This window comes from Tachypleus tridentatus, chromosome 1 (genome assembly GCF_004210375.1).
Source record: "Tachypleus tridentatus isolate NWPU-2018 chromosome 1, ASM421037v1, whole genome shotgun sequence".
Classification (NCBI taxonomy): domain Eukaryota; kingdom Metazoa; phylum Arthropoda; class Merostomata; order Xiphosura; family Limulidae; genus Tachypleus; species Tachypleus tridentatus.
Genome location: NC_134825.1, coordinates 85,411,061 through 85,431,422, shown reverse-complemented (window position 1 = coordinate 85,431,422; position 20,362 = coordinate 85,411,061). Strand labels below are relative to the sequence as shown.

General features: G+C 33.8%; 1 protein-coding gene across 4 annotated transcripts in view; it reads right to left on the bottom strand.

Annotated features, from left to right (window-relative positions):
- LOC143254287 (inactive tyrosine-protein kinase 7-like) overlaps positions 1-20,362 on the bottom strand; it is a 77,238-nt gene that overhangs the window by 21,822 nt on the left and 35,054 nt on the right. For all 4 annotated transcript variants that reach the window (XM_076509230.1, XM_076509214.1, XM_076509223.1 and 1 more), the window contains exons 3-4: positions 5,295-5,582; positions 4,016-4,163 (exon numbers count right to left, since the gene is read on the bottom strand). In XM_076509230.1, coding sequence (XP_076365345.1) covers positions 4,016-4,163; positions 5,295-5,582 — 436 coding nt within the window. The remainder of the gene's footprint in view (positions 1-4,015; positions 4,164-5,294; positions 5,583-20,362) is intronic.

Sequence of the window (20,362 nt, the reverse complement as noted above, 5' to 3'; positions counted from 1 at the left end):
TTCAAATCCACACTTATCTAAAAGACAAAAAAGATGCAATTTCCTCACTGAAATTTCCTAAGTCAAATTGAAATGGATCATGCAAAAATTCAAACATCAATTTCAAATTTTTAAATTTGGAGAAACATGATTCAAATTTTTGAGACAGACTTTTGATCCAGCTTACATAGAGATCATCTTTAGCATCAGAGAAATCATAGTCCTTTTTATTTTCTAGAAACCTATTCAACTTTGCAAAAAGTGTCAAATCATTTGTAACTGTTCTGCAAGGAGGTTTAGCTTTAATTGAAATTCATGAATAGATTGTGATTGCTCACTTATTATTTTACCTCTTCCTTGCAGCTTCATATTCAAATTATTCAAGTGAGCCATCATGTCAACAAAAAGTGCAAAACACACCACCATAAAGTTACAATTTCAGGGAAATTTTCAATCTCACCTTTTTCGACAAGATACTCTTTTATTTGGAGAAATAAGGAAGTAAATCATTCCAAGACTTTTCCTTTACTGAACCATATTACATTTGCACAATTAGTAAGATCATCAAAAATACAGTCACTCCCTTTCTTCAAAAACTCAACAAACTGTCAATGGATGAGAGAGCTTCCACTTCTAATATAATTCACAATTTTTACAACAATGGCCATCAAATTTTTCAATTCATCACTTTTAGACATTTGAGCACATAAATTTTCCTGATGCAAAATGCAATGAAAAGATGGCAACGTGGACTTCATATTATTTTCAATTAATTCTGCTGCTTCAAAAGAGAAACAAATCATAATTTCAGCCAGTCATGGCGAGAGCATCGTCTGTTGTGACAGAAACCAGTTGTTTTTTGTTAAATCCAGATAGAATTTTTTTGACATTTCAAAAAATTTTTGAAAGATGTTTTTCCACATATTCAATCTCGTAATCCATAAAGGCCAAGCATTTCTTCCCTCACTTAAAGATCTGAAGTAACATATCGAACTCAAATTACCAAATGTTGACTCATCTAGTGCTAAAGAAAAATACAAACAGTTTTTAATTGTTCAAGCAACTAATCTTCTATTACTGTCTTTCACTAACTCTAGCATTCTGCAGACAATTGTTCTTTGACTTAACTGCAAATTATTTACTTTTTGAAGAATATCATCTTTCATTTTTGAATCATAATTCTCCAACAGAGTTTCAATGACCACAATCAATATTTTTTTACTGGCTCAGCATCAGAAAATGATTTCTGTTTTTTTGAGCTGGAATCCAAGCTACTTTATAGCTGGGCCTGGCATGGCCAAGCGTGTTAAGGCGTTCAACGTGTAATCCGAGGGTCGCGGGTTCGAATCACGGTCGCACCATACATACTTGCCTTCCCAGCCGTGGGAGCATTATAATGTAACGGTCAACTCCACTATTCGTTGGTAAAAGAGTAGCCCAAGAACGTATTAACATAAACGTATTTGTATTTCGCACAAAGCTACTCAAGGGCTATCTGTGCTAGCCGTCCCTAATTTAGTAGTGTAAGATTAGAGGGAAGGCAGCTAGTCATCACCACCCACCGCCAACTCTTGGGTTACTCTTTTGCCAACGAATAGTGGGATTGACCGCAACATTATAATGCCCCCACGGCTGAAAGGGCGAGCATGTTTGGCGCAATGGTGATGCGAACCCACGACCCTCTGATTACGAGTCTCACGCCTTAAAAATTGATTCCCAAACTCGAACTGGTCATAACTGTGCTATCCACTACTCGCATGTGGCCAGTGGCTATGGGGTTGCCCACCTCTGTTCTAGTCAGTATATTGTTAGTATGCTGTATCCACGTTAACTTACTATCATAGGTTAAACCTAAAAATTTTGCCGAGGAAGCAGTCTGTAAAAGTGATCCGTTCATGTATAACTTCGGCAGATCGTTTTTTTTTTAGTTTATTTAATCTGGTGAATAGTATTACTTGGTTTTTTCGGTATGTTTATTTTTATTCTATATATCTGACAGTATTCTTCTAAGTTGTTCGGCCTGGTATGGCCAAGTGTGTTAAGGCGTTCGACTCATAATCCGAGGGTCGCGGGTTCGAATCCCGGTCGCACCAAACATGCTCGCCCTCCAAGCCGTGGGGACGTTATAAGTGACGGTCAATCCCACTATTCGTTGGTAAAAGAGTAGCCCAAGAGTTGGCGGTGGGTGGCGATGAGTAGCTGTCTTACCTCTAGTCTTACACAAATAAATTAGGGATGGATAGCGCAGATAGCCCTCGAGTAGCTTTGCGCGAAATTCAAAACAAACAAACAAGCAAGACCACTACATTGTCGGCAAATTGTGACGCAGAACCAAGTTTAGGTCCGATAGTGGCATATTATTCGTGTAACTGATAAATAAGATAGGGCTAACTATCCCTACTTATGGGACACCTACCTCAGGTGAAGTAGACTCTGAGTTGGCCCCATCAACATCAACTTTAGATGTTCTATCGTCCAGAAAGTTAGATAGCCAGCGAATAATTCCCTAGTGTATATCCATTTCCTTTAAGCGGCATTGTAATCCGTGGCACCAGAGAGTGTCGAATGCTTTCTCAATGTCGAGAAAGCAAGCGATAGTGCGTTCGTTCTTTTCAAAATTGTCGGTTTTTCTTTATGGATATTTGGGTATATTGGAAATTTTTATACCCAGGAGAGTCAGGTACAAAAAGACCTCTTCCTCCATCCCTAGCTTTCATTCTCTGTTGTTACATTAATTTGTTTGTATTTTAATTTCGCATAAAGCTACACGAGGGCTATCTGCGCTAGCCGTCCCTAATTTAGCAATTTAAAACAAGAGGGATGGCAGCTAGTCATCAGCACCCACCGCCAACTCTTGGGCTACTCTTTTACCAACGAACAGTGGGATTGGCTGTCACATTATAACTCCCCTTAGGCTGAAAGAGCAACGCATGTTTGGTGCGACAGGGATGCAAACCCGCGACCCTCATATTACGAGTCATGCCGGGCCCGGAGACTCGTCCGAGATAAATTATAACACCTAACAAAAGCAACAGATGATTGGAAGGGTATAAAATCTTGTTCCAATATCTTGATATGTAAAAAAACAAACAAAAACATATATTTACCAAAAACACAAAAAACTCGATTTCTAGGATCTTTATTTTTTTACATATTTTATTTTCACTCTATCTTTTTCACATTGTTCACGTTATACATATTTATGCTGTTGTTCACTAAAGCTTTGAGTTGCTATCTTATATATCACATTCATTTACGTCCAGTTATATTTTGACACAACTTGTAACGCCCCAGTGGCAGAGCAGTGTGTCTTCAGACTTACAATGCTAGAAACAGAATTTCAATATCTGTAGTGAACATAGCACAGATAGTCCATCGTATAACTTTGCACTTAATTACAAACAAATACAAGTTACAGAAATGTCCTATCTATCACAATATATAGATAACTACATACCCACAGTCATGTTTATAACTGTAAAATTGCATTTATTACATTTTGTAAAATTCAAATTTAATGAAATAAACTACTTTACCTTAAGCATTTATATGACAATATAAACTATATAGGTAAATCTAGGTATAAAACTAAGTATCATGACGCAAAGCAGCAATGACTACTGTTTTAAATGCAAAGCTACACAATGGGCTACATAAGCATGGGCTACCATACTTCTAATGAATCCTCAAGGTTACTGTTGAGTTACTAGAGGGAGAAATGGACAGCAGGACAACATTACAAGCAACTAGCACAATTATACATTAAAAAAAAACAGTTATGAGCCACTTGCTATTAATTATATCAATACCCAAAATATGTTATCGTTATACTTGAATGACAAGTGTTATTAACGTGTTCTCCCAGATCGCTTCCTGGTGATTCAACAGTAAATTTGAGGGCTTATAAATCGGGCATTGATGCTAGCAACAGACAGAGAACAGACAGATTATTGTGTAGTTTTGTGCTAAACAACAAACAAATTTCCTAAATATTTTATTTAAGGCACATTCTATTATTTTATATGCAGAAGCTCACCTGGTACCATTGTTTAAGGGAACATCTTCCTTGGGAGCGTACCACTCAAAAACAGCGGCGTTCTCATAAACACAATCAAACAAGGCAGGATCGCCATTCCTTACAGTCAAATCATGGGGTACTTTGATAATCCTTGCTGCTTTTTTACCTTAATAATTTAAGAATTAAAAAAGTTAACTCTGTGAATACACCTTTTAATCACTTTGTGTCGCTACTGTTATTTATTAGAACAATGTAATGGGTTTTCAATTTTGTATATGTAAACATTATTTGTTACGTCATATTCTTTCGGGAAAAAATAAAGGGAAGAAGTGTGGAATGCAGATTAAAGTTGTGGGTGCCTAATGTTTATTTTAGAATAATTTTGGCACCAACAGATTGAAAATGGGGATAGCTTGGGCCTCCCGCTTTCTACGCCACCTAAGGGCCTTCAATCTAATTAGAATATTCTTTTTGCTTTTGCATTTGTTTCTTCACTGAAAAGGAAAAACATTGAGGTTGAATACTAATGGATAATAAATTAGGATGATATGCCCCTTTACCCAAACATTTAAATTAAGCAAACTGCTTATATTCCTCTATTGTATGAGGTCTGCTTTATTTATCTACTTCTTCCTTCCAAGTGACAATGATGAATTGCAGTTCTGCATATTTACTTCTTCAGTATGTTTTTAAAATTTTTACTGGGGGTAGTAATATATGATACAAAAATCTAGGTTGTCTAATCTACTGGCATTTCCTATCATAGAATATTCTCCAAACGTTTTAAGTAAAAGAGTGGATTAATTAAAAATGTAGCCTACGTTTATACTCCTAAAATAAATAAATCTAGTAACGCTACCAATCATTAACAAATGGTTGAAAAAATTACACAGCGTTAGATAATATTTATCATGCGACATACAGTGTTATGTTGTCTTAAGTTACGTGAATTATCGTTTGCGTGTTTGTCGCCGAGATAGAGTCCAGTAACTATTCCATGTCTATACATATACCATGGTGGTCCATTAGGTGCAAGAAATGGGGTGGACGTAAAAGTTTTCAACTTATGATTTTTTGAGGAAATTTGGCGATAGTTTTATTCATTAAGCATGAACTATTTTTATGTAATTGTGAGTGTATAACGTAATATAAATGATTTTTCTTATCTCTTAATAAAAACTGATATACAGCCATTTACATGCACTGCGAAGTATTTAATTTTTTCTTTGGGAATTGTGAAGTGATAAAAAATTATCACTTCATGTTACAATATACAGTTCTTCTTTGTTAAACTTACTTTTAAGAATAACGGGAAAATTTTCAGTGCTGTCCACTGTTCCGGCATCATTGACACCTCGACAGGTATATATTCCGTTATCCGCTACATTCAAATTATTGATATGAAGACGTTTGTGACGAAAAAACGTACGATCGTTTCGGAAAAGTCTGTTACCATTGTGAAACCATTCATACGTTATTTCTGGGTTTCCTTCTACCTTGCAGCGCAGAACCATGTCTCCTCCCGTAGTGAGGTTCTCCGAACTCTGGGGTGAGTGAAGCTGCACTTTAGCCTCGTTTCCAATCCCTGATATGATACAGAATAAACAAGCAGTAAACTCATAATTATAGTAGCGATCGAATTCTTGAACATGTATCTCCTTAGGAAAATAACATATCAACTTATAATTCAGTAGTTATTAAATGAATTAAGATTAGAGAAAATGTGGTACAAATATAAAATGTTTAGTATTTTTTATGTACCCAACGACATATTAAATAGTAAAATAAATCATAATGAAACCAAGAGTTATATAACTGTTATTTTATACGAAATTTATAAAAACAAGAAATATTTGTATGCATAAAATTAATATAATATATAAACAGACACAAGAAGTCAGTAATTTCAGTTCTCATATCAGTTCTGTGTATCGGACATGAACATTTTTTTTTTATCCCGACTGGATATTGGACACTACGCCCCAAAATATACAGGTCTTTTTTTTTAAATAGAATGTACAGGAATGTCACCCGCTGGAACAGCGGTAAATCGAAGGATTTACAGCACGAAAATCAGGGGTTCAATTCCATTCGGTAGTCGGAAAAGATAGCTTAATGTGGCTTTGGTATGAAAAAACACAAATAACATTCTGCATGGCTGTAGTATGTCTAGACTACAATTTATAAAGGTGTGAAACTTTGCTATTGACCCTTGGTATTTCAAGACCCGTGTACCTATGTAAAAATGGGATATCATGACATTTCAATGACCATTTTTGGAAATTCAAGTTCCATGTCGGGTGGGTTACACAGTATACTCTACCTGGACGTACATGTTTTTAAACGTAAATAATGTTTTATATGGTAAAAAGGAAATAATATTTTTATTATTAATTTAGCAGTGTTCAAATGTAACTGGATTAGTTTAAGATGAAAATGTCAAAGTGTTTTGCACTTCTTTTTTTACAGTTTCTTTTCAATTTTCATTGAGGGAGCCTTCGAGTATTTTTTCTTTTCTCTTACAACTTTCTTCAGGGAATTGGTCAACATAAGAATGCTAAAGTTTCTCTACTTTTCAGTTTTTTCAAAGTGTTCATCAACTGATGAAAGAAAGTGCTTTTCAATTTTCCAACTTTTCTCTTGTTTCCTTTCTGTAGCTTCAAATTGCTGGACTTCTTTTCTGAGTATGAGCTGTACCTTTGTCTTGCGTTTCCAACAAAAGTAAACATTTCCATAGTTTTGTTTACTTTCAGGATATCCCAGCATGTTTGATGTGGCCATTATGATTCTTCTGTTATTAAAGAACATGCTTTATTTACAGAAAAAGCTTTTCTGGACACTGACCCATCCATAAGACATGAAAAGGAGAACTAGAAAACCCTCCAAAGTATTTTGAATTATTTCTTATCTGACAGGAGCTGGAAATATAGAGTATCCAGTCTGTCCTACTCTCTCAGAAACATATAAACTCTTGAATCAGATGACTGCATGGAGGTTATGAAAATAGTGTCACTTTCCCTTTCTTCTATCCTGCATACATTTACCAGGTTTTTAACAAAAAGAAAGTATAACAACATTGGATGGTGCATTGAACAACATTGCTACCAGGTTATCTCATGTTTTTTACTAAGTTATAAATTTAGGAGCAATCTTCACAACAGCCTTAAGAAACTGTTTGCATTTAAGCTAAAAGACTAAAGACTTTATCACTAATTTTTGAAACCCTCTTCAAATTGCTAAAGATGTGTTTTGTAACAAAACCAGTATTAATTTTGGAAGATTCCTTCAAAATATTTTTGCTCAGTCAAAACAAGGCTTAAAACATATAATATAGTTATGTTTACCAGTTTTTCTGATTTAGTAAGTCTTTACTAAGCAATCCTTTTCAAGACCAAAAAGATCTGTAGTTATAAAAACATAACATTTATTTATCATTGTAGAATTTTTTGAAACAAGGTTCAGTTTCTTTAGCACAGAAGTGAGAAAAACTGTACTTCAGGACTGAAGACATGGAAATTAACAGCTTCATGAATATTGTCATATGACTTTAATTTTGGTAGGTTTCTTGTGCATCCTCATATGTTTTAAGATGATGTAGTAGGGACAAGCACTTTTGTACAACACTAACATTCTCCAGTCATTGGTGCTTATAAAGCTTTGGTAGAAAGTCCAAACATTCAGTCTCACTTTTGAAGTCATCAACTCTTGCTGGAGAATCTTTGATAAAAGACAATTTCTCAGAGTAACCTAAATTTTTCAGTCAGATGCTTTGTGAATTATATGTAAGCCATAACTTGAAATGATAGTCTTTTTTAAATTTAGTTTATTAGCTTAAGTTGATAGCATTTCAGTAATTCACAACTAACACTGAGACAGTCCATAAATATTTGTAATAAATTCTTAGAATTGAAGTCTGCAATGAGGGAGAACATCTTGTCAAATAGATTTGTGGCAGTATAATGCCCTAAGGACTTTGATTTGATGTATCTTGCATGGAGAGTTATTCCATCTGAAAAGCAATGATGAATGTCACATTGTTTCATATAAAGGGATTATTTCAAGCTCTTATTAAGCAAATAAATATATCCATCAAACTTTAGAATTTTCTACTTCAGTATGGAAGAGAAATATGGAGTTAATTTTTCTACAGCTATGTATGATGTTCTACTTCTCCACATGAGATGACAGTCAATGATATCCTAAGCACATAAAATGTCTAATCTTAAAACATCAGTAGAAGAAACAAATGATTGGATATTGTAAGTTAAATGGGTAACAATTGTGGTGGTAGTCTTGTTTTTAAGACAGCTGCTTGTTTGTAGTTGACCACAAAGCTACAAAAAGGGCTGTCCATGATGGGTATCAAAATCCAGTTTTTAGCAGTATAAATCCACAGACATACCACACTGCCACTGGGAGCTTAAGAGGATGGTTTCTCTTCATGTGGTTTGAAGAAGATATAGACAGTAATAGTGTTGCTTGATGGTGCCTTCAGTGTTTTCATATTTTCTGTGTGTTTCTTGCTTGTCATATGATTGTGCAATACTGCTTCTCCCATGTTACTGATATCAAGTGAGTTTTAACATGTTTTTTCTTACTTTTCCATGATGTGAATCCATTTCTCATCATTCTTATAGTTTTGATTTTAAAACCAGCTTGTTTCAAAATTACATCAGCTCAGCATTTTACAAACCTGCAGGAGTGTTGGATAAACAAGACTGTTTGGTGTAGGTATTATTAGAGTATATATTTTGTGAGTTAATATTTAATAATTGCTGAGTTTTCATTACAGGAGGGTTAAAAGCCATTATTTTAGAGGCAATAGTTATGACAGATTTGGTTACTGAACTTGATAAGAATCATATGTTGCGTTTGCAATTCATTGGTGTTGAAGCTATAGAAAATTATAGAGATCTCAGGGATAAACATATAAAAAACAGCAACCAAACAAACAGGAGTGGAGTAAAAGTATAGTTAAGTGAAAGTAAAGTTCAGTTAGAAAATGTTAGAAAATGAGAAGTTGGCTTTCGTGGTAGTGAATATCCTTAATAGCTGATATTTTGAAGTAATATTAACTTTTTTATAGATAAAAGGAGAATAATCTGTCTTGTCAAAGGGTGTTCTAAACTAATTGAACCCGCTTGTGTGGACTTTAATGAAAAAAGACAATTATTAGAAGTTCAGGTTACAACTGTGGTAATCTATGAGGTGGTATAAGAGAATTAGTTACTGATACTATTATTATAAAAAGTAGAGAAAAAAAGTTTGGCTTTTCAACTGGATTAAAGCAATTGAATTAACCTAAGTGCACTTTTTTACAAGAAGAAAATTACTGTACAGTGTTTAAATTACAACCATGCTTTCTGTAGTGTAAAGAGTTTTTGTACTTACCTTTAACTTGTTTTGAATATATTATTTTTATACAAGTGGTTTTTGTGCTATCCATTTATTGTTTGAATTTATCACCAAGACACAGACACTGAGAGTAGAAGAATCCTTGGCCCACACCCCTATATATATACTCACATATATATTACTATGCTAATTGTTAGAAAAAAAGTCAAAATTAGATCCCAGGTTACTTTCAAAGAATGATGAAAGGTAACTCACAGATGAAAAATCAAAATTTTAAAAATATTTATCTTTATTTTGTACAACATAAACTCAGTGGGAGTGTTTGAGTTCAGCAAACAGTTAATATTTTACGTGCTTCTCTTTTTCTTCAGTAATTGCAAACAGTCTTTCAATTACTGTTGCAACATATTTAATCAAAGTGTCCTTTGGGATTTGTAATAAATTTAATATTATATATTTTCTTTAATATCTATGTTTGGTTCAGCTTAATATATGCCTAGAAATCCATGCAACTTAGATTGTTAAATGTGTATTGTGAAAGTCCTGCCTATTCTCTAAATTTGTAAAAAATTTCAAGTGTAAGAATCAACAATATCCGTTTTACATTGTTGCCAGCTAAACTTTCAAGAAACTTGCCCAAAGTTTATATAAAGCAATGTGCCAAGAGACAATTCTCAGAAGCTATAACTGTGATAAACAATTATTAATCAGAAAACTACAGATATTAGATCAGGAAGGATTATTGCTTTCGAATATTACAAATGATTCAACGTCAGAGAATTAGCTTTGAACGTTAGTATTTCTACGAAGACATTAGATATCTTCCTTGGAGAAAAGCTAGCTTGTAAGCCATATAAGGCCAGCAAAGAATAGAGCTAGTTAGCTTCCTGTCAAGTGAACTATACCTATATATCAACATAGAATTACTTTGTTCATAATAAACTGTCAATAAAATATTCGGTTCCGGACCAGATAGAAGACTTAGTATTGTTTACAAGTTTGTAAAATATTTGTATATAAATAATTATTTCTAATAACCATTATTATAAATTTATTTTGTTTGTATATTAATACTTAATTATGTTAAGAAAATTGTGTGTATCAATGTTCTTGGCAAATGTTATAAATTTGATAAACATCAACATTCCAATAACTTCTAAATTAAAATTAAAATTTTAGGTCATTTCAAATCGTAAAACAAAACATAATAAATTGAACACTCGTCCGAGATAATTGTGATACATAACATATTTTACTCCAAATGTCTCTAATACACTTTCATAAAGTTTCTTTGATGGTAACTTTTGATTTGTCAAGTTTTTCATCTATCAAATCCCAGATCTACTCAACTGGCCATCACATCTTTAACTTGTTGACTGCCAAGTATTTCAGATGCTAAGATACAATTCTAATGCTTCTTCATTTTGTAACTTTTTCATGACGCCATTTTGGATCGAAAGTGAAACAATTTGTAAGTAGGTCAAATGCATGTATGGTGCTGAAATCTAGCGTTGAAATTAGGTATTATTGAGAACGAATTAACTTGTCCGTGGCACTGTGTTACCGATCGGCTTGGACGAGTTATCTCGTCTACGACATTGAACAGGTTAAATGACTCCAGCAACTTCGTTCTTAAGTAACTGATTTCTGCATAGGTTGGATGAGTGTTTTGGGTCATCATTGTCTTACTAGCAGAATCCTTTATCAGTAATACCCAAACCACTGGGTATACTATGATGGATCATTATCTAATGGAAAATGCACTGGTCCATTATACCATCTACTTTGCAAATATCTCGTGTTTCCTCAAAAGAAACATTCCGCCTTGAAACCATCACACTGCCTCCCCATAGTTATTGAGATAACTATCTTTTACCCTTTTTCCGCTGAATGAACAATCTATGCTTCAAACCAGAAGTTTCAAACTTGGACTCAACCTTCCAGAACACACTTTTTCAATAATTAACAGTCCAGTTTGTATACTTCTTTAGCAAACTTCAGTCTCTTTACAATATTTGAAGATTGAAGTAAATGTTTTTAAATTATTACACAACCAAATATTTTATTCTTGTTGAGTCTTCTTTGTACTGTAGATTTGACCACATTTGTATCATTTGATACATGGTCGTTTCTTTTATGCTTGAGATCAGTGTGTTACGTATTATCATTTACATGTATTTCGGACGAGTCTGCGATTTATTATGTTATGTACGTTACGTATTACTTTTTTAAATAGCCGGAATTTTAATTTGAACTTAGTAGTTAATTAAATGTTAATAGGTATTAAATTTATGTTATTTGCCAACAAGATTAATACACATAATTTTCATTGTTAACACAAATATATTTTAATAAAAAACAACAACAACAAAAAACGATACAATTTATGATGATGGTTTTTCACTTAATTGCGAAAATAATGTCTGGCTATAAACTCTGATCAGATCGACGAGTTGATACACTTACAAAACGATGACAGTATGAAACTGATCCATGCCTACAAAAAAAAAAAAAAAAAAGTGGCATGGCTGATTCCCCAACTCAGTGTCAAATATAATCTAATAAATTAGCTGTGGAGGGCCAACAAGTTTTTCTGCCATTTCCGACCATATACTTATACTCAGTTGGATGTGCCTTCAGTGCTGTTACGGATATTTTGACGTGGCGTGGCAGTCTTAGACAAAATTGACTTGTTTTGTTCCTCGATTTTTTTCTTTTAGTTTCTCAGCACAAAGCTCAAGGTTCTCGTTAAAGTTGTACAATTCAAACGGAAATATGATATTAAGTTACAATTCTGAAAGCAAAGTTGTCTTTTCTTCTTTAATTTTTGTCAACCAACTTTAAATTAGCTATTCTTTAATTGTTTTGTTTTGTAGAAATAAAAATTACTCCTCATTTATTTTCATTTTTGGTCTAATAATCACCTTTAATTAATTATTGTACAAGAATTGTTTTCTTTTCTAGACTAACTGAATTTCATTAATTACTATTGCAAAAATAAGGTATAATGACGCAAATAATTTATTTTTTCATGATGATTTAAGGATGGGGAGGATTTGGAAGAGCTTGGGATCGCTAAGGGAGGAATGCGATGTGGGACGTTGAGAAACACTGCTTTAGACTAATGCCGCATATTATGGCCGACGTTTGTGTTGGCAGCTCTGGATGCCTAATAAAAATGTAAGACCTTACATTATTTTGGCAAATTTTCACAAATCGTGGGTCTTAATGAAGCGAATCAAACACATACAAATCGATTTACACTGTTATTGTTTATATAACACTAATGTATAAAATGTCAAAAATGATGTGGCACGATAGTTGTCTGCGCTAGTCGTCCATAATTTATCAATGACTAAAGGAAGAGCAACTAGTCATTACCATCTACCGCCAACTCTTGGACTACTTTTTAATCGACGAATAATGGTATTGACACCCACATATAACATCCCCATGACTGAAAGGGTGAGCATGTTTGGTGTGATGGGGATTCGAACCTGTGACCCTCATCCAACCATCTGGCCATCATTTAGAGTCTTCAGATACGATTTAGGCTTAAAATTAAATCGATATTTTTACTATCATAATAACTTTTATGCACTTGGCTGCAGGCGAGGTGATTTCACACTACGTCTTTACTTTAGGTTTATTATACCTAAACTCACTACACTTATATACCAAACATACTCATCTTTTCAGCTGTGAGGGCGTTAAAATTTGACGATCAATCCCACTATTCGTTAGTAAAAGAGTAGCCTAAGAGTTGGCGGTGGGTGGTGATGACTAGCTGCCTTCCCTCTAGTCTTATACTGCTAAATTAGAGACGTCTAGCGCAGATAGCTCTCGTGTAGCTTTGCGTGAAATTCAAAGCAAAAACAACAAACAAACTACACTTATAAGGTTTCAATGGACACACACATCTCACGGGCTACTTGCATCCCTGTCACTAAAATCGTAACAAGCAGACAGTAATCGAAGTATTCTAATCTAGGTAAACGCATGCTGGCTTTTATGACTGTTTTTCCTATTTCGAGAAAGCAAGCGTGACGTAACACACACTGGTTTCTATTAAATTAGTATACGCATCACCCATGCCCTGATGCATAAAAACCAGATTTACTGATAAACGATATCGGTATATTTTTGACATCATATAAATTTATGAATGATTTAGTAACGCTGTAGACCTAATAAAAATTGAATGAAAATTTATTTTCGTGATTTATAACATTTATATTATTTCCACAAACGTTGGATATGCAAGTTTATCGATTTCGTTCTATAACTTGGCATAAACATATATATTCCTATATAACGAGAGGTAACGTCAGCACAAATTAAACCTAGGCCTACGGCTAAAAAAACTTCGATATGCACATGCGAGCAGAAACAGATACAGGTGTAATTAAAGATATTACAATTTATCAACGGATATATAATATATGCGATTCCTGCAGGTATAACTTCAAGTCCAAGTAGAATTTCTTCATGTTTGTTATTTAATCATATAAACACATAATAACCTACAAACTAGCACAGAAAACTTGTCTGAATTAATAAAAAAACCCGCTAAGAAAACAAAAGTGGAATTAACATACCTCAAATTTTATGCTGAATACATTCTCCGTTTAATATTAATCTATACCTAGATATATTAGATCTATCTGTGACGGGTATAACTTCATTCGCTTCTTATGTCACATGCAAGAACATTAAGATTTTGGCCTAAGGTTAGCCAATTAGGTTTTTAGCGCTAAATCTTAAGCCTATATTTATCTCTGCAAATGTAATTAAGCGCCTCTGATCGTATCGATTTAACAGTTTTTTAGTATGTTATAACGTAGATACAGATCTAGATCTATTTAACTCATTAGGCCTGGTAACAGCATTAGACATGGTGGATTCTAATTTTAGTCGTGTTAGTGTTTGATTCGTAGGAATGTTTGAAGATCTAGCCTGAAGATATCTGCATAGAAGCCCTATAGAGTATAATATAGCATGCAAAATTGTAACTTCAAAATACAAAGATTAAACTTTCCATTCTTTCGAAGGCAAACTTGCAATCTTTAGAGAAGAATATTTAACATGAAAAACGACACAAAAAAACTTCCTATCTTATTAAATCGTGTATCAACAGATCCTTTAAAATATGGTGTTCTTGTTCTTGATTTCACGTAGCATGTCTAATAAAAATGTAGAAATACAGCAAAACTGTCCGTTCGATTGATAATTGTTTTCAAACTCTTTATTTATCTTTAAATTTTATTAAATATTTCGGGTCAGCTTATTGTCTACATTTCAAAACTTTTCCAAAACCTTTCAAAATTGTCAATAATATTTTCATGCCTGAAATTGACGTTCAAAAAAATTAAAAACATTCTAGGGATTACCATGACTACGAAAATTCTGGACTATAAAAATTTTCATCATGAACAGCACCTTATGCGATATATGGGCTAAACGGCTATACCAGGGATCAAAAATGAGGGCAACCATTTTGTATAATCGCCGCTTACGTAATTTATCTTCACTTCTTCAAGTCATTACTTCTTCCAGGGTGAGACTAAGATCTTACGTATTTGAAAAGTAAATTCTTCCATTTTCTTGGGAGAAATTTTTGTGTAGTTATTGAAATCTTATGGCACATCTGCGTGTATAAACAGTGTCGTGATTTTATATGGCCACAAACGTAGTTTTATTCATACGCTCTCATAAATTACGTTTTTATTTATCTTTTATTATAATCGCTAAACAATAAAATGAGGTAAATCTGTATTATTATTCTTTAAGTTACCTCACATTTTGAAATGTGAGAAATAGTGTGTTTGTTTTTGAATTTCGGACAAAGCTACACAAAAGCTATCTGTGGTAGCCGTTCCTAATTTAGCAGTGTAAGACCAGAGGAAAAACAGCTAGTCATCAACACCCACCGCCAACTCTTGGACTACTCTTTTACCAATGAATAGTGGGATTGACCATCCCATTATAACGTCCCCACGGCTAAAAGGGCGAACATCTTTGGTGTGATGGGAATTCGAACCCACGACCCTCGGATTACTACGAGTCGAGTGCCTTAACCATCTGGCCATGCAGAGCCGCAAACGTGCGACTAATCTTAAACAAGTTAGTAAAGAATATCCTGCTTGCGAAATAAAATTTGGCATCAGTGTTATTCATGTTTGTTCCGTCGTAATTTCAAATGTGAATGTTGTGTTTTGCCTGCGTGCGCAACTTTCAAATGGGAGACAAACGACGCTTGGACAGGTATCACGGTTCAAAATATATAAAACATTAATATTGTACTAGAATTAATTTTCTCTTAAACTGTCTGTTACATTTCTCAATTCAGCTGCATTAAGCACAATGCAAGCTTAGTGGAGATTTATATTATTACATACGATGTTAGATGTTATGAGTATTTTTATGGCAAAGAATCAAGAAAGTTGTTTTGTTTTCAAACTCGCCCATTACCTACAAGTCAGACGCGACTCAGTGGTAAACGTACAAAAATGCGCTATAATAGTGACAGTCAAGTGCACTATTCAATCACACAACAATCGCCCAAAAGTTGTGGGTGCTGTCGCTTAAACTGCCTTCTATTTAGTCTGTTTTTTAAAAAAATTGGATTGACCTTTTGGTAAACAGCTCATGTGTAGATGTTTTGTGCAAAACTCTGAAACAAGAAAGCCGTTAATCATAGTTCACTGTACAATTTGTCAAGAGAGTCACTGGATTGGTAAAGATTCCTATAAAGACTAAGTAGTTCAGAGCGTCATATCTCACAATCGGTACCTACGAAATACATGTCGCATGCACATTTGTAGCAGTTGGAGAACGATATCAATATTCATGTAATTCTGAGTTTAGCAGTCAAGTTGTTGAGAGATTTCAGTGTTCGGACTCTTTACGTGCGCTCGGAAACTGTCGTTCTTGTACATCGTAGACTCGGATTGTCTGTAAGAAGTATCAGTCGTGAGATATACGAGCATGATCAGACATGGCAAAAAAAAAAAAAAGACTAACGACGTGATGAGGCTTCAAAATCGTTTTAATACAACTTAATCAACCTCTGTATTTGGAGTATAAGAGTTAATTCAAGTTGTGGAATTCCTTTAGAACATAAAAATGTTATTTTTACATAACGACACAATTTACTACAAATTCCAACTGAATGTTATGAGCCTACAAGCATGAACAATTTTTTTTTTGTGTAAACTACGGCTCTATTGATGTCTACATGTGAATGGATTTTTTTTTCTCGTATTCATAAACGTATTTTCATGACGTTTCATGCAGAACTACAACCTAATAACGACTAGTAAAATACAAAAAGTCCGATGTCTTCGCTTTCTGGAATTAGATTTTACTTTTTAAAGAGCAAAACCTAGATTTAAAAAAATATAATTTCTATACCACGTTATTTTTAGTTTTCTTAACGGTTATATGTAAAACAAAACAGCTCAGTAAAGAACTTTCGAAATTTTTGCGTAAAGATGGTAATGTTCTTCGAAGAGAGTTGAATGATTGTTTTGGAATTAAGCACAAAGCTATACAATGGACCCTCTGTGCTGTGCTCACCACGGATATCGAAACCCGGTTTTTATCAGTGTGAATCTGCAGATATACTGCTGTGTCACTGGTGGGAATCGAAGAGGTACTTCTTGTAATAGTAATAAAAGTATATTAAAATTGTTGCCATATGCACAATTCAGGCACAAGACGTGTATTAACAGAGGATGTCAGATTAAAAACGATTCATTTTACATATTTTTTACTTTTTATTATCATTACACCAGACTGGTCGATATTCTTCCAATGTATGTGTATGGATGAACACATGTACTTTATAACTCTAAAAACACTGGAGAGCTGACTTACCTTTGGTATATGCACATAATAACAGTTTGGTTATCATTCACAAATTTTAAGAACTGAACAGTGAAGGATAATTTGATGTTTATTTTAAGAATAAATGATTATATACAAAATATCTAATGTAGATAGCTTTTGTCGATATAAACACTTGTTAGTGTTTGAGACAACATTCTCAGAAAACGACACGGAGTTTTGTTAAAACTTATAAGAGAATTTTCCATGACGTACACCACTTCAGCGTTTGGATGAAAAAAATAAAGCTCAGGGAAACTTGATATAAAACTATAGGAACGGACTTTTTAACTTAAAGTTATTACAATAGACAACTTATATTGTAATGCATTCAGTTCCAGGTTTTTATAAACTGGGGGCGCCAAGGGGATATATAATGGACGAAATCTAAAATTAGATTAAGAGACTGCATTAGCTTCGGAGACTTCTCCCCGAATCGCAGGTTTCAAGTGCATTACTAACTTAACGCGTACAAAATAGAGAATTTAATGCATTCTACTATACACATATCTATACATGTTTTTGCTAAGAAAGCGCAGAAATTCGAGCATTCATAATAAGTAAGGTATATAAATCTCAACTTGAAAACATAAACGTTACTGGGTTTAACTTGTGTTTGCGCTCTGGTGCTGATCTTTTCTGTTCTCATTGATTTCATGTTAGGTTATTCGAAACTAGTTTCCAAATAGCCCTGAGAAATTTCGGGTTTACGAATAGTATATTTAATAAAAACAGGATAACGTTATATAGTCTCACGCGCAAGATCACGCCAAACTGTACAATGGTACTTAGTGCTTTTTTCTGTAAGATGCAGAACTGTAACTTCGTGAGTATGTGAAAAGAGCATATGTACTGCGCATATCTTCCTAGTTCGCAACATATAGGTACTACCTTTTTGGCATTCCACTTCACAAAATCGTTGGAAGAAAACAAATCGTAAGTTTCTCGTAAAAAATTGCTTGTATTTCTCATATCAAATAGAAATATATGTACAGAACTCATTAATGATAATTAAATTTCACCTAATTCGGATTCTATTTCATTTCCAACAACCTCTATAATTCAGCTGCGAAAAATTAGACTTTGATCCTTTCTATGCTTATAAAAAGAAACATCTTTTCAAACGAGTTGTGACTATCAATTACTATAGCGTCTCCTAACCAGTTACGTACGTAACAGTTTTATAATCACAGCGCAATGAAAGCATTTTTGATAAATATACTGTATATACATATTAATATATTTATTGGCCAAGAAGATGGGACCCGTATAACATAAATTACTGTTTTTCTGATAATTTGGAAAAACATTAAAAACGAAACAAAACCACCAAAACTTTATACTTAAAGTATCTAGAATTTTAAATATTTTATAAAGTAATCATCCCCGTAACATCAAAACAAGTGTTTTAAAAAGGAAATATTGCTAAATAGCAAGAACGGTTTGATACCATTAGAATAAAGACCAATGTTGTCGCACTGAGACTCAGCGGAAAGTTTGCGGATTTATAAAGCTAAAAATCGAGTTTCGGCACAGGCGGTAGGCAGAACTTAGAGAGGCAATTGTGCAGTTTTGTGCTTACCAACAAACAAGCAAACGTTCTATTGAAATGATGCCAAGTTCCATAAACATCCATATGTTTTATTCACAGTGATAGACTATCTGTCGAATACATTTTTTAAAAGTTAAAAACACACGCGTCATAATGTTAGTTGTGAACGAGGAAGATATATACTGTGCCCGGCATGGTCAGGTGATAAGGACGCTCGACTCCCAATCTGAGGATTGTGGGCTTGAATCCCTGTCGTATCAAACGTGTTCATCCTTTCAGCTGTGCGGGTGTTATAATGTGACGATGGATCCTATTATTCATTGTAAAAGAGCAGCCCAAGAGTTGGCGGTGTGTGGTGATGTCTAACTCCCTTCCCTCTAGTCTTATAATGTTAAATTATGGGTGTCTAGCACAGATAGCTCACAAGTTGTTTCGCATGAAATTCAAAAATAAATAAACAAAGAAATATATATATATATATTGATACATTAATTATTAAAAGGTCATATTAATTAGAATAATCAACAATGAAACATAGCTGTATTAAAAAAGAACGAAAAGCAAAAACAGACTTCTGTATGTCTGTTGAAGTACAAAAGCATATGCAAACAAATAAAAAAATAAAAGGAATTTTCTGGGAGTGTAATCTGTCAAAGCCCAAACAGCGGAGTGTGCTCAGCGTTTCTATATTCTTTGACTTTTGCAGATTTTTACACAACATATTGGGCCTAATGTATTATAATGCGGCAGTAGTACTCGTATTTTCTGTGGCTTTTGTAGATTTTTACACTGTGTGTTGGCCCTAATGTGTTTTAATACGGCTGTAAGTAGTGTAAGTGTATTTATCTAACCGTATCCTACACTCACGCTGTTAAACTTTAAACTTAAGCAAAAAACGACGTTATGCATTGTGCAGAAATAATTTACGAGGACTACAACGTAGAAACATCTAGACATTTTTGTGTGAATAATTCAGTTACAAGAGCACCAATACATTACTTCCCAAGTAGCAAACAAACTGTTTTGAATAAGGCTTGTACTTAACGTAAACGTTTTATAGATTAGCAATAAAAATTATTTTATTTATAATTATTACCGCAGGTAGACTCAGTAAATAACATACAGAACATTGTTAACAAAAGGTCTTGTGGCATAAACTGTCCCAAACTCATAACCATTAACAAGTTAGTTTGTTAAAGCATAATAGTAACTACAAATAAAATAGAATAGGGTCAAAACATTTTTTTACTAAATATTTAATTATGGTAAGAATGTTTCTGTATTCAATTTCAATACCGGTCTTAGCAGATTTGAACGTGCTTTTATCGTTTTCATCACATAATAATTCGTCTGTTTCAAGTCCGATTTCATACCACAAAAAGTTTCGTATGACTCAGTTTGATTCCAGTACCCAAAGTGGAAACTTCATTCAGGTAGTTGTTTATTGTTAAGCACAAAGCTACACAGCGAGCTATCTATGCTCTGCTCACCACGAGTATAGAAGCATTCTGCTGTGCCACTGAGGATTCATTTAGGTAAGCGTCACACAAATCTGTCTCAGCTAGACTAAA